Genomic DNA, 16,192 nt, shown 5'->3' with positions numbered 1-16,192 from the left:
ACACCATGAAACCCTGTCCTACTAAAAATATAAAAAAATTAGCCAGGTGTGGCGGGGCGCGCCTGTAGTCCCAGCTACTTGGGGGGCTGAGGCAGGAGAATTACTTTGAACCTGGGAGGCAGAGGTTGCAGTGAGCTGGGACTGCACCACTGCACTGAAGCTTGGGCGACAGAGCAAGACTCCATCTCAAAAAAAAAAAAAAAGTATTTATATTAAATTCCTCAAGTCTAAAAGTTACCTAATCTTTATCTTAGTTTGAGAAAATTATGCTTACCTTCCCAGGTCTTGGGTTACATCTCAGAGTTTGTTTGTCAACATTCTGAAATAATAGAAGTGGAAAAGTAAGCTTTTAGAAACATTGGTGAAAAGATGAATAATTCATTTTCTTCACAGTCACGTATGTAATTTATCACATATTTACTTAGTGACCATTACAAGTGAAGTGCTTCTCTAGACACAAGGGATATAAATACAGATATATAGGAAATTAACATGTTGTCTCTGCCCTCAAGAAGCGCACAGCTTAGAACAGGTAAACAGATAATCACTTATATATATATATATAACTCTTCTAAGCAGGGGGACTAAGTTAAATCCACAGGTAAAATACAAGGAAAACACGAGGTTATGGAAATGGCACCAGCATGGAAGTGAGGGCACAGAGAGGTTCGAAGAGGCTTTTCTGAGGAAGTGGTATTAAGAGATCTTGAAAAACAACATTTCACTGAGGGAAAATGTGGCAGGTTGCGACGGGATAGTGAAGAAAGAAATTGTAGGAACAGAACCATACTGGGGAAAAGTATATTGGTAGGAAACACAGAGCGTGTACCCAGTGTGGGGAGACAAGGTTGGCCAAAACAGTATTTGGGGGCCTTATAATGCAGAGTTAAATCACTTTCCACTTGATTTGGTAGGCAGTGGAGAACCATGAAAGAAACATGTCTTCAAATCCCATCATTCCTTTGAAAATGACTTTGCTTTGCAAGGTTTGGTTGGCCTTCAAGTATTACTGTTTGCCATGAAGTCTGTTTAAGGTAAAAACACAGGCCTTGGACATCCTGTATCTTTATCTTGAAAGTACCATGATCTTGGGAATGCCAGAAAGGAAAGTCCCATATATTTAATAAATATTCTACATTGAACATTTAAATATTTCTAAATAAAAGAAAAATGTAATTGAATTTCAAAACATTTTGAATTTCAGCTATAACGTTTTCAGCTCTTTTTGTTTGATTTAGGCTGCTCGCTGACCTGCCTTGCATGAACAACAATGCGAGTTGTTGTAGTGAGAGGCTGCTGTCAAATACTTAAAAATTTCACTCAACAGAAAGATTTTTCATGAGACTAATAAGCTAAATGCAAAGTGACAATTTTCCCACATATAGTACCTTGAGAAATTTATGATGCTGTCATCTAATTTAGTTTGAAAAATATTAGTGAAAGACTTCAAAATAACCTTTCTCCATTATTATGCTTTTTAAATTCTGACCACGCAATTTTGTTTTCTAAATAGTCCAGTTAAAATACATGAGTTCTGATGTATTTCAACCAAAGAATAAATCTGATACATTTATGAAACAAACTTTATACAACCTCTATAACCTCAAAACACTGACTTTCTTAATAAGCCTTTAGATAACGTCATGATTCAAAGCTTTAATCATTATTAATAAACAAAATAACTTACCTCTATGAATGGGCTCGATCTGCCTGGATTGTCTTGAACACGGAAATGCTTTGACACTGGTTCCTGAAAAATCCCACCAAATCTGGCTCCTTTTTCTGAGGAAGTCTGCAGATACTGATGATAAGCACTCTTTAAAGAAGAATGCAATTTAGAAGTAAGGTCAGATTTCTGAAGAAATGAGGTCTTTTCTGGCCACAGACCAACTTGCAGATTGGAGGTAGTAGGTTCATTTGGCATCACATATGAATTTTTAGAAATTCGAATGCTTTCCTGGTCATCAGGGTAAAATGTGATGGAAGGATCTGGCAACTGGAAGGTAACATGCTCTCTCCTTCCCGCCCTCAAATCTCCTTTATCCAATGCTGCTGCTTCCTCCTCTTCCTCCTCCTCAGCTGCCTCTCTGTCACCTTCGTCAAAATTCATCTTTAAACGCTCCGACACTGACTGGAGAAGTGATAACACAGACGAGGACTGGTTTTCACTCTCTCTTGATTTCCTGGGGCCATGGTGACCAGGGGAAACGTCACTGGAGAGAATGTCCTCCTGTGAACTGTCATCCTCATAGATGGGAGACAAAGCTAAAGGATAAATTTTGTACCTTTTGGCCTCCACTGATAAGAACATTTCTGAACTATCGCTATCAAATGTCTCACCTAATTTAGTACCTTTTTCAAAGTGATGCACAAGGTCAGTTCTACTCTCAGACCTTTCACATGCCAGAACAGGGATGCTGTCAGGGGATGCATCAGGAAACAAGACAGGCTGTGTTCGTCTCGCTTCTGTGGAAGCATACGTGTCCTCCTCTTGAAGGGGCTCTTCGTATAATATGGTAAAGGAAGAATTTTCTTGCTCATCTTGAGAAACAAAAGCTAAATTATATTTTTCACCACTATAATCTGGCTCTCTCCTCTTGTCATATATTCCAGTAAGAGATATTCTTTTGTCTAGACTTCCTATGGTATCCCCAGGTTGAAAATCTGGCATTGGTGGGGCTGGGTAGCCCTCATAATCCTTACTTAATGTAGGTGATTCATATCCCCTGAAATGTGAAGCAAGTCTATTTTCATGTGCTATCAAGCCTTCTTTTACTTCAGTAGGCTCTTCCTTTGTTTCTCCAACACTCCCTTCTGCATACTCTTCTGGTGTTTTACTTTCAAATGCAGGAGGCATGGCCTCCACTTGTGTAATGCTCAATCCTAGTCTTCCATGAATTTTCTCAATGTCTACCACTGTGGGTAACACTTTGTGTTTCTCAGTATTCTCACCACCATCTTCTGGGGATGCTTTTTCCATTTCTATCCCAGAGGGTATGGACACAGTTGCTCCAATAGTCTCTTTAACATCTCTCTTGCATGTTTTTTCCATTTCTAAGGGGACAGGTGTTAAGTTGTGTGCTTCCTTCACTTTTAACACACACGGTACTAGTTCAGTATTCTTAACCACCTCTTCAGCAGTCTTTGGATATGTAGCTTCTGTTTCCAATGTAGGTCTCTCAGTGTTACTGGTAATCCCTTTGGCGTTTTTTTGGTAAGTATTTGCTACTTCTAATGCAATGGGCATTTCTAACCCTGCAGGCATCACTTCAGCCTGTGCAATATCCCCTTCGGCATCCCTTTGGCAAGCATTTTCTACTGCTAACGTAAGGGTTATCACTTCAGCCTTTTCACTAATCCCTTCACCATCTTTTTGGTAGACATTTTCCATTTCAGACATGGACACCACCCCAGTCTTGCCAATATCCCCTTCAGCATGCGTTTGGTAAATATTTTCCACGTCTATTGTAACAGGTGTCACCTCAGTCTTTACAATATCACCTTCAGCATCCTTTTGGTGGATATGTTTCACGTCTGGCATAATAGGTATCACCTCAATTTTGCCAACATCCCCTTCAGTATCCTTCATCTTATAAGCTTTCTCCTTTCCTAAAATGACAGGTGATCCCTCCGTTTTTTCAATATGCCTCTCTGCATCCATTTGGTATACTTCTCCCATTTTAAAAACATTAGCTTTTGGCTCAGTTTTCGTGACATGCAATTCAGCATCCATTTTATGCGTTCTTCCCATTTCTAACATAGGAGGGACTGCCTCATGTTTCACAATATTCAATTCAGCATCCTTTTTGTTTGTTTTCCCCGTTTCTAACATGGACGGTATAAGCTCAATTTTCCCCATATTTATTTCATTATCCTTCTTGTGTATTTTCCCTACTTCTGACGTTGCAAGGGGTGTGTTTTTACTGTGTCCTGGCAAGTTTTTTTCAGATATACATACAAGGCTATCAGACAAACTGCTTTTAGATGTACCAGGTGCATGGATGTCGTCATTCACAAGCGGAGGCCATTTGAAATTTAATACAAGAGATCTTCCATCCTCTGTCGCAGCTTCGTTATCCACATACTCTCCTTCCATTGTCTCATCATAGTCCTCGCTGCAAAATAAATGTGTTTTTACCCCATCATCTAACTGTTCATGTGACATGTCTTCAGCTAGTAAAACCGTATCTGATTCCTGCAAATTTATACTATCAGACAGTCCAGCTACATTTCCAGAAAATGGGGATTTTTGGTAAAGAACAATTTCTCTTCCCTTAATTGGCTCTGTGTCACTAGCTAAGTTACTTATGGAGAAGAATTTACTTAATACTTTATTTTCACTAATGTGTGTGCTTTGATTTACTGGCTGTTCTGATACCAAGAACTCTCTAACTACATCATGTGGCTTAACACTACCACTGTTCAGAATTTGTGGAGTATCAGCCTGAAGTTCAGAATCCCAAGTATCCTCAGTATCTTCAAAAGCATCATTTCTCAATTTTTCTTGAGCTACATAAATAATCTCATTAACTAATTCCCTAGCTTTATCTTCTAACAAACAAGATACATTCATACTATCAGGATCAACAAGAAGACTCTTCTCACCAACTGTCGGTGAAACACAGGGCTTCTCTTCGACTTCTGACTTGTTTTCCAAACCCTGCTCTTCCAAACCCTCTGTCTGTTGGATCTCTGTTAGTGTCACTTCTGATGGGTTTTTCTCAGAGATGTCTTCTTTCAGGGTATCCAGATTCATTATACCTTCTATGGCTATATGCTCCTGGCAGGTACTCACTGTGTGTTTAAATATTAGTTCTTCCCTGACAGAATTAAAAATCTCATCAATCAACGTATTGGCGTTTTTGAGTAAACCACTTTCGATATCTGAAAGTTGGTCACGTGCTCTTCTCCTGGCTTCTGTGTGCTCAGTGGAGGCTTCGGAACACTGTTGGTCTGAGCTGTTAACTGACGCTGCAGGCCCAGCAACTGCTCCAATCTCTGCTTCCGTGGGATTGTCATATTGGGCAGTGGTTAGGAAATCAGGAGATATCTTCCCAGTATAAATCCCCAAATGTTCCTGAATAGGGGTCACTTCTGCCCAAATTGAGATAGGTGCTTCAAATTCCAAATGAGCAGAGTTAGGTGCTTCAAATTCCAAATGAGCAGAGTTAGGGTACAACAGGTTAGTTAAGGAGGTACCTTCATGTGTGAGATCTTTGGTAACTTGTATAGAATCAAAATTACTTTGTGGCTTATGTGAATTTATTATGCTAACTTCTTCAGGGTAACTAGAGGAAGATGACAGACTATCAATACCACCATTTAAAAAATGAATGTTCTCTTTATTTCTGTAAGATGAGGATTTCTTTTCTGATCTCAGCTCAGAAGGTACATTAAGAAAGCTTGAGTCCTCAGATGCAGAAACATTTTTTTCCAAGCTGGTATCATAATCGAGAAAAGGTGAATTAACTTTTGTGCTGCCAGTTTCTTGGAATTTAGGGGAAATATTAGTTAAGTTGAGTTCTGCCATTTCTGAGTGACCAGAAATCTTTTTAGTCCCACAAATATCCAAAGATTGATGAATCACACAAGTGCTAGCTTCGCCACTCTTTACCATCTGCCTACTGACTTTCTCATCATGAACAGGTGGTAAAATCCCAGATATATTACTTTTGAGAAGAGCAGGAGGAGAGCCTGTTTCTGTTTCGACCTCTGTTTCTGGTATATCTTCATATTTGGAGGCAGCAGGAGAAAGCTCAGCTTGGCATTTCTCTTTAAGGCCAGCATCCAAGCACTCCTCTTCAATCTCATTATGGCTAATTGATTGAAAATTTTTGTCCTGTTTAACTCCTAGAGATGTTAATTCTGATAAAATAGGCTTTTCCGGCACATGGGTAATTCTCAATAGAAAAGAAGACATTTTATCCTGAGAAATGTCTCTTGACTCTGCTTGTGAAAGAGATATTTTGGACAAGGATATAGTCTTTCCTATTCCAGAATGTGACTCAACGGGAACATTGTTCTGATCATCAATTTCAGCTTTTGATGCAATTTTGGCAATGTTATCAGTTTTGGCTTCCAAGGAAAGAGAATCAGCCTTCTCTGTTATGGTCGTATTTGCTTTTGTGTTTGAGGACATTAACTCTACTCTGTTAGGGTCTTGAGATACTTGAGATAAAATGGAACTGCAGTCCTTAGAGACGCTTCCAGAATCAAAGCTCAACAGCTGCATCCCAGTTAAGTCAGGGCCACTGGATTCAGAACTTGGAAGAACCTGGCATTTTTCACCATTAGAAAGAACTTCCTTGGATTCAAAAATTGCAGATGTATATTCAAGGCAAAAGGAAGGAGGAGGACTCTTCCTGCCTTCAGCCTCAACAGGATTTTTCACATTTTCTTCTTTACATTTATTAGGCTGATAGGAAATACCAACGATGTTGACATTCCCAGTTTCAATGGGCACAGGAGAAGCCTCACTCATTAAATCAGGAATAGCCAACTTGCTTAACATCTCATCTCCAGAAACAAAGGCAGGAGGTGAAATGTTGAAATTTAGATTTTTACAGTCAAGGCTAAGAGATGTTTTAGCATCAGGTGATACTTTGGCTTGCTGAGGACTCTTAGAGTCAAGAAGAGTTTCTGAAATGTGACTTCTATTAAGTTCAAATTTCAACTCAGGTGCATTTTTATTTCCTAAGCATGCTGCAACTGCTGATTCACTGACGTAATTTACAAAGGTGAGGTCTTTTTTATTAATTCTAGTATAAGGGATTTTATCACATGACCTAAAATCAAGCTTTTTGGCTTCAGTTTCAAAGAACTGGTCAGTATCTTTGGGTAACGACTCAATTTTATCTACTGGGGCTTTTACATGACTTGAAGCTATGGGTTCACCAGCTGAGGCACTTTCTGTTTCTCGCCTGATTTCTCTAACAGCCACATCTTTCTGTGAGTCTTGGGCAGATAATCGCTTTCCTTCACTTACAAATTCTGTGTCTGTCATAGCATGTCTCTGAAGGGCAATGACATTGGTGTGAGTGGCAGCTTGCTTTGATGAGTTATCTACGGTTTGCTTGTCAGAACATTCACTCTCTGGCAACTGCAGATCTTCATGCCTAATTGATTTATTTGGACTTGGCAAATTTGTACTTTCCTGTTCAGTAGTGTCACTCCCATCAGATTTACTACAAGAGAAATCAGAAATAGCAGGGCCCTGAGGCTCAACAAGCTCTTCTCTTTGCACCAATGACCTATTACTCATCACAGAGCTGTTTTCTTTTGTTGTATATTCTGTTGTAGTTACTCTCTGAAAATCTGGGCTGCAAGAGACTTTGCTACTGTTACTTCCTGTAAATAATGCTGAACATACCAAATTTCTGTTAGTCTGAGAAACTGGTTCACAACTTAAATGGTGCTGCGAGTCAGATTCTCCATCATAGCTGGAGCTCATCAGAGAAGGGGATGACCTATTTCTCTCAGTACCCCTCCACGCATTTTTATTCAAAAGATTATTGGAAGAGGCAACCGTCTGCAGTTCTGGGTTATTTGTCAAAGAACTGTCCGTACTGAGACTTGTTTTGCTACAATCAGAGTCTTCTAATGGGCCTTCAAGTAGATTTCCATTCATAGATGAGTCTGTACTAGCTGATGACAACACTGGCAGTATCCCAGCCTCAATCTCACGTCCAGGGTCAATGTGTGTGTTTGTACTAGAGTCAGAACTTTCATTTTCTCTGTCCAAGGTATTCACAGTTGCCAAGCCCATCTGTTGCGTTAAATATTTCCTAATGTGTCTTGGGCCTCGATATGTTGCATATGTTACTGAAGGTTTCTCTGGTTTACCATCGATTTGTCTGTAAAAAGAGAACATGAAGAGTATCAAGAAATAGAACTAATAATACGTCATACTAATCTCAGCAACTGTGGTAAAAGTACATCTTTTAAACACTACTTCCCTTAATATGTAACAATTTGGGGAGTGAATCCTAGAATGCTTTAAACTTATCTTTATTAAAAATAATAAAAATTTAACAAGCAGCACCTGAATGTCAATGCAGCATGAAGAATGTTTCAGCTCCTTAGAATTGCTCCTTCTTACCTGATTACATACATACCTCTGACTGTGGTTAAAAGAATATGGGCTGATGAGTCCAAGCCTTGGGTTCCAGTTCTGATCTCAAAGCAGTATCTGACTCTAAGTAACCAGATTGACTTTGGGCCTCATATTACTACAAATTTAGGGATACATCACTGATTTCTCCACCACATTAAAGCATCATAATGACCTTCTATTCCTTTACTCTGAGAGGTGAATTTGAACAGCAACGTTTAGCATGTAAGTTGGAAACGTTTTAAAGAAAAACAGATGGGAAGATATCTAGGCCACAGTAAGCACGCATTATGTATTTGTTAACAAATGACAAAACTGCATTAAAATTCTCTGTGTTCAGTTCTTCAAATATTCAATTAGTGTAGTGAGTATTAAACTGTTTGGACAAATGCAAAAATCAAAATAGATGTCTAGATTAAGCATAGAGAACCAACCAATCCCAGTATAAAGATCCTGTTCCTCTCAGCACCCAGTTTCCTTTGGAGAATCTACCTCTGGGAGTTCTCACACTGTGCCATGCCATCTTGTAGCCAATTACACACACTGTTCTCTGCCCTTAATGCCAGAATCAGCAGGAAACTCTAATGTCCTCTAAGACTCAGCACACAAATCATGTCCACTGCAAACCTATCCCTCTACTACTAAGATGGACAGTTAGTCTTTGATCTGTGGGTGCACAGAGTACATTTGCCACATTAAGCATAAAGATATGTGCACTTATTATATCTTCGCCACTAGCCTGGTGGCTATTTGAGGGAAGGTACTGTGTCTTAATCATCTTTCTAAGTGCCCCACACAAGATTTGGCAAATTGTATATGCTTAATACCTCTTCTGAATTAATGAACAAGTAAAGCAATGATGCTCAGTGCTAAGAAATCTATTTCAAACTAATGTCTTAATTCTTATATGTGATAATCAAAATGTTTTAAATTTTGAACGCTAATTACCTTTCAGTTTCCTGACTATAAAATTATGGCATGCACTTGTATGTTCATTGCAGCACTATCCACAACGGCAAAACTATGAAACCAACCTAGCTGCACCAATGATAGACTGCATAAAGGAAATGTGGTACACAGACGCCATCAAGTACTACAGAGCCACAAAAAAGAAGAAAATCATGTCCTCTGCAGCAACATGAATGCAGGTGGAAGCCGTGATCCTAAGTGAATTAATGCAGGGACACCAAATCCCACATGTTCTCACATATAACTGGAAGGTAGACGTTGAGTACAAATGGACCCAAAGAGGGAACGATAAACACTGGGGCCTGCTTGAGTGGTGAGGGTAGGAAGAGGGCGAGGACTGAAATACTACCTCAGGTGCTATGTCCGTTACCTGGGTGATGAAATAATCTGCACACCAAAGCCTCACAACATGCAAGTTATCCATGCAACAAACCTGCAGATGTACCCGACTCTAACAGTTGAAATTACTTTTTTTTTACGTATGGTAGAAAAATCTAATATGTGTTCTACTTGATTTTTTTCTGATTAGACATATGCTTAACCAAAATATTACTATGAAATACACATGAATAATTTAAAAATTCAGTTATCAGTATTCCAATAGCTAAAAAACACATGTTATTGACAACTTTAAAGCAGTTACATTAAGAATTCTAGATTTGTCTAATTGATAAAATAGAAAGTATATCTCTTTTGACATGTGAAAACTTCACCAACTGTGTCTCTTAAATACTTCTTGACTTTTAGCTGAAATATTTCATCCTATATATCTCCTGGACCCTTAAAATACTGACACACCACTATTGTAAAAAACTATGTTAGTTATATTCATTTATTTTCACTGTCCATTATAGAGCACTAAAGCAGATGCATAAAGAAAAGTTTTATCTTGCAAAAAATGAGTCTTAGTTGCTGCATGAATTTCAGGCTACATCAAGTACTGTTACGAAACAAAATCAAAACTTGAATGAGACAGCATTATTTGACATTTGGGTCTTTCCTCATTGTTATTTTTTAAAAATCTAATCCTTATGAAGACACAGCCCAATGTATTGTTTTTATTAATCTCTCCATGTAAGCCTCTTACACGAAACCAACTATGACACAAATCATAAAAATGTGATGGCAACCTCTATGTGTAAGAAAACTAAGTACAAAGTTATGTTCTTACATGTGAATCTTCCAATTGTTATATGCAATATAAAAGTTTTGTACCATTTTCTGTTTCATAATGTAGTGAAACAACATACCAATTTAAATGATGTATCATGTTTTACTCAAAGTAAGCTCTATGATAATAGGATCATTAAATACTTAATTTGTAGCTACCAACAAAATCCCAAAAGTTAAATGAATGAATGGTGAATATATAAATAAAACAATGAAATAAAAATGTTGGATAAGGCAACCAGTCCCTGAAAACATGTAAGAAGAAAAAAAATAGGTAAATTAATGCTATTAGTAAAATACCATATCAAAATACGTAAGTTATTCAGAAAATACAAGAGTCTTTCAGAACATATGACGATACAGAAGCCTGAATAAATGACAGGTTTTTCCTCTCAAAGTTTTAACATTTCATACCTAAAACCTACTGTTAACAGATTGCAATGTTTCTTTTTGCAAAAGATCACAAAAATAATTCTGAAGAAATCAATACCAAGAAATGTTCATGGTCAATGGAAATAAGAGATAAGGATCAGAAATTTATTCTAATGTAGTAGACTTAGGTCCTCTTATTACCAACTCTGTCTTAGCCAAATGTTAAAGCATTGTATGCTGCTTCAATGCAACTTTTGATCTGAAAGGACTTCTAATAGACCACAGAAAAGTCCAGTAAACTTCAACTCACTATAGTAATAGCTTTTGGTATTGGGGTCTTTTGCAGGGTAGGTGGTGGGAATCACTGTTTAATATTTTTTAGGGCTTTCTGAGTACTTTCAATAAAGTTGATTAAGTTAATTTATATTACTTTACTGTTTAAATTTCTAACTAACATGCAGCACTGGAAGTGGAAATATTATATACTTGTCATTAAAATATACATTCTTTAGACTAAACAACTATATTATATTTAAAGAATGATAAATCAAAGTTACAAGTTCAGCTTCATATATTACAGTCAGTCCCTTCAGGTACTAATGAGCTACACTCCTCTGCCTTTTTTTTAATTCCCCATTTTTAAAAGGTTAAGTCATGCCACAATTATTTTTTAGATCATTCTTTCATGGAGTGTAGTTGAGTCCACACAATTAAATAATAAGAACATGAAGTTGTCCTTTAATTTTTAATTTTTCCTGAGTAAACAGAAATGCCAAAAAGCCTATAGCTAAAAATAAGCTGAAGATGGAAAACTACAAATTACAGAACTTTTTTCCACATTGTATTTAACAGTGGGAGGATTCACATGTAAGAATAGAATTTTGCACTTAGTTTTCTTTCACATGGAAGTTACCATTGCATTTTTATTATGTATTTATATCACTTGTAGTTTAGACAGGGAAAAGGGAGTGTCACTTCATGCATGCTGTAATTATACATACGCTCCACAGCTTATGCTACATACCGAAGTTACATAATCCAAAGAATAGTAAGAAAAAAAGTAAAATACCTAAAAATTTCAAATATTTAAGGAATACATGTGGAAAATCTGAAAAGGATTTACAGATTTTAGTCCAACACATAATTACTCATTATGTGAGGGCTTATTAAGCCTTTCAGTAATACATACAGCTATGCTCTATGCTAGATAAATTTGATACACTTGACACTACAAAGGTCAATCAAAGGCATGTACCATTCTTCAAAGAAAATTTCATAGCAGCCTGAAAGTAATAGCTAGACTTACAGTAAAAGTACCTAATTCACTTTTAGGAAAATATGACTAAGCTACTTCTTTATTTTTTTGAGATGGAGTCTTGTTCTGTCCCCAGGCTGGAGTGCAGTGGCACAATCTCAGCTCATTGCAACTTTTGCCTCTCAGGTTCAAGTGATTCTCCTGCCTGAGCCTCCTCAGTAGCTGGTATTACAGGTACATACCCCCACACCTGGCTAATTTTTTATGTTTTTGGTAGAGAGGGGGTTTCACCATGTTAGCCAGTCTGGTTTCGAACACCTGACCTCAAGTGATCTGCCCGCCTTGGCCTCCTAAAGTGCTATGATTATAGGCGTGAACCACCATACCTGGCTGACTAAGCTACTTTTTTTAACAGTAAGATTTATTTCCTTTCAAATTACAAGGAATATCTTTTTGTATAATAGAAAAAGCTTTTTAGCTTTTCTATGGAAAGAAAAGCTGCAAACCCAGCAAATTTAAAAAAAAAATCAGATGAGAGCTTTCAGAGAAGAGTTTATCATTATGCATATGTCCCTGTGAAAAACAGAAATAGAATTTAAAAAAAAATTAACCCAACAATAAAGTAGCTTCCTATGTAAACTACATCGGAAACATGAATAGACAGAAAACAATCTAAAAATATTGCCAAACAAGTGTCATAAAGGTTTTATGGATATTAAAAATAAAATTTGTACAGTTATATACAGAAACAATGGCAAAACTATTAAGTGAAGATCAAGTCACTTACATTGCCTTTTCGTGAGGATTTTTTTTTAAATTCACTTTACATAATAGGTACAGGCTGAACATTCCTAATCTGAAAATCTGAAATCCAAAATGCTCCAAAATCCAAAACTTTTTGAGCACCAACATGATATCACAAATGGAAAATTTATCTTTTTTTTTCTTCTTTCCAACTTTTAGGTTCAAGGAGTACATGGGTGGGTTTGACAAACGGATAAACTGCATGATAAGGGTTTCATGTGCACATAAGTTTGTCACCCAGAAACTCAGCATATTACCCAAGGGGTAGTTTTCTAATCCTAATCCTCTTCCCATCCTCAAACAGGCCTTGGTGTCTATTGCTCCCTTCTTTGTGTCCACATGTATTCAATGTTTAGCTCCCACACAGAAGTAAGAACATGCAGTATTCGGTTTTCCTGTTCCTGCATTAACCCATTTATGCTGGAGTCTGCAATTTTTCCAGTGTGAAAAAATCAGACCTTGGCAATGACCTTGAGCAGTAGGATATAAAGAACTCTCACAGGCTTAGCATTCCAATAATGAAACACTTGGCATAAAGGAGTTAATTCAATTAGACAATGGACTCTCACTCTGTCTAGGTTGCTACAAAGGACATGATTTAATTGTTTTTAATGGCTGTGTACTATTCCATGGTGTTTATGTACCACATTTTCTTTATCCAGTCCACCACTGATGGACATTTAAGTTGATTTCTTTGCTATTGTGAATATTGCTGCAATGAACAGACAAATGCATGTGTCTTTATGGTAGAATGATTTATATTCCTTTGGTTATATACCTAATAATGGGATTGCTGGGGCAAATGGTAATCTAAGTTTTTTGAGGAATGGCCACACTGCTTACCACAATGGCTGAATGAATTTACACTCCAACCAGCAGTGTATAAGGGTTCCCTTCTCTCCACAACCTTACCAGCATGTTGTTTTTTGATGTTTTGATAATAGCCATTCCAACTGGTGTGAGATAATATCTTACTGTGGTTTTGATTTGCATTTCTCTAATTATTAGTGATATTGAGCATTTTTTCTTATGCTGTTTGGCCAAGTGTATGTCTTCTTTTGAGAAGTGTTTGTTTACATCCTTTTGATAACTGCTAGCCATATGCAGAAGATTGAAAGTGGACACCTACCTTTCTTTCACCATATACAAAAATCAACTCGAGATGGACTAAAGACAAATATAAAACCTAAAATTACAAAAACCCTGGAATAAAACCTTAGAACTACCATTCTGGACACTAGCCTTGACAAAGACTTCATGACAGACTTCAAAAGCAATGCAACAACAACAAAAAAATTGACAAGTGATACCCAATTAAACTAAAGAGCCTCTGCACAGCAAAAGAAACTATCAACAGAGTAAACAGAACCTATAGAATGTGAGAAAATATTTGCAAAATATGCATCTGACAGAGGTCTCATATCCAGAATCTATAACTCAAACAAATCAACAAGCATCTTTGCTTTCTGATGGTTTAACGTACACAACTTTGTTTCATGCCCCAAATCATTTAAATCATTGTAGTTTCCTATAATAATTCAGGCTATGTGTATAAGATGTAAATGAACATAAATGAATTTTGTGTTTAGACTTAGGTCTCATCCTCAAGATATCTCATTATGTCTATGCAAACATCCCCCCAAAAAGTCTAAAATCTGAAAAAAATAAAAAATCTGACACACTTCTGGTCCCAAGCATTTTAGATAATGGATACTCAACTTGTAATAACTTGTCTAAATTCTGAAAACTGTAGTAATGGTAATAAGAAAAATTGTGTCTGCTATACAGTACAGGATATTTTATTACCTTGTTTAAGCTATTAACCTTTTATAATACACCTTGATTCACTTTTTTAAAAAGTAGGAACATTCATCCATGAGAAAGGCAATGAAAAAATTTAAGTTAATTCATTCCTCCTTATATTAAAAAACTGAAATGTTTATATGTGACACTGAAATCTCCTAGTAACTGCAAAAGTCTAGGCTCTTTTATTTTTTAATTTATATGTAATAATTGTACATACTTACGGCATACAGAGTGATATTTTGATACAGGTATACAATGTGTAATGATTAATTCAGAGAAATCAGCATATCCATCACAAACATTTATCATTTGTGTTGTGAACATTCAGAGTCCTCTCTACTAGCTGTTTGATAATATATGATCAATTATTAGCTACAGTCATCCTACAGTACTACAGAACATTAGAACTTAATCCTTCTATGTAGATGTAGCTATAATTTTATATCCATTAACCATCCTCTACCCTATAAGCTCTTTATTTTAAATAACATTTTATATTTGAAATAGTCTCATGATCATGAATAAAAAACTTAAATATATCATTGCTTTTAATAATTAATAATTAATATCAAGAGCCAAAATAACTTTAAAATATAATCCAGATTCTCAAAATTATCATTAATAAATAATTCTCTACATAGATTATCTAAATAACATCTAAAATCAGTTGTAAGTTGTAATCCTACTGTCAAAATGAACTATTGCCAAAATGGTATTTGCATCTTAAATTATAATTCTTAAGCATGTGACAGCTCTCAAGAGGAAGTTACTGAAACTGTAATTCTAAGCCTGGTAAACTGTGGGATTTTCAAAGCTAGGCCTGAAGGAAGGTGGCATCACAGTCAAACTGGCAGTCAGGTGGTTTTTTTCCTTTCCTCCTAAACGAAGGAAAGGAAAAAACATTGGTGAAGACAAAAGAATGGTAAAGGAACACCATTCTTTGTTGAGGAGATTTTGAAGAATTGCCTTAAGCAATTATTCTGTTAACAAGGACGGCTTTAATAACAAGAAAAAAGAGCCAAAGTATTCTCCCCACCCCCTTTTTTAAAAATCAACTAGTACCAAATAAAAAAATCTGACCAAACTAATCAAAATCAAAGGAAAGGAAAAAGTACAAAATTCCCAATCTACCCAATTCCCATAATAGCCTCGAAATTATCACCATTTTAAATTACTTTAAAATGCTAGATGTCAAATGTGGGCATGCAAAACAGTTATCTAGGGAGGTTGTTAGAATACTGCTGGGCCCCACTCCTGCAGAGATTGTGCTTCAGTGGATCTGATAATGCGCATTTCTAATGAGGTCCCAGGTGAAGCTGCCCCACGGCTCCAAGGACCACACTCGGAATCCTATTCACATGCTATGGCTGCAGCACTACTGAGCCACTTTTCTGCTGCTGGACACTGATTTCCAAACATATGTTCCTATAATGTTTGAATGAACACTGTATATTATCAGAAATGACCCACAAACGTAAGGTTCTTGACATATATTGCCAATTGAATTTCCAAAACATGCTACCAATTTATACTGAACTCCTAACAGTGTATACAGTGCCATATACCTTGCTAGTGAGTTGGTGTCTAAACTGCTTATCAGTTAAAGCATTCTCTTTCATTTTTTTCCTGCATATAATTTTCTTATTTTTCATTTAAATTTATTATTGCTTATTTGACATAAAAGAGTTTGAAACCGAGAATAAGTT

The 16,192-nt window shown here is 36.6% G+C and overlaps 1 protein-coding gene across 4 annotated transcripts in view; it reads right to left on the bottom strand.

Moving 5' to 3' along the window:
* CRYBG3 (crystallin beta-gamma domain containing 3) overlaps positions 1 to 16,192 on the bottom strand; it is a 132,613-nt gene that overhangs the window by 69,498 nt on the left and 46,923 nt on the right. For 2 of the 4 annotated variants that reach the window (XM_032277219.1, XM_032277220.1), the window contains 3 exons: positions 5,174 to 7,853; positions 1,688 to 5,143; positions 275 to 319 (listed from right to left, as the gene is read on the bottom strand). In XM_032277219.1, the coding sequence (XP_032133110.1) occupies positions 275 to 319; positions 1,688 to 5,143; positions 5,174 to 7,853 (6,181 nt within the window). Of the gene's footprint in view, positions 1 to 274; positions 320 to 1,687; positions 7,854 to 16,192 lie in introns of all 4 variants that reach the window. The other 2 variants (XR_004268670.1, XM_032277218.1) reach the window with 1 other exon arrangement.

This window comes from Sapajus apella, unplaced genomic scaffold (genome assembly GCF_009761245.1).
Source record: "Sapajus apella isolate SASKATOON/1434 unplaced genomic scaffold, GSC_monkey_1.0 scaffold8, whole genome shotgun sequence".
Classification (NCBI taxonomy): Eukaryota; Metazoa; Chordata; class Mammalia; order Primates; family Cebidae; genus Sapajus; species Sapajus apella.
The sequence above is the reverse complement of the archived record's forward strand: the minus strand, read 5'-3'. Positions and strand labels throughout refer to the sequence as shown.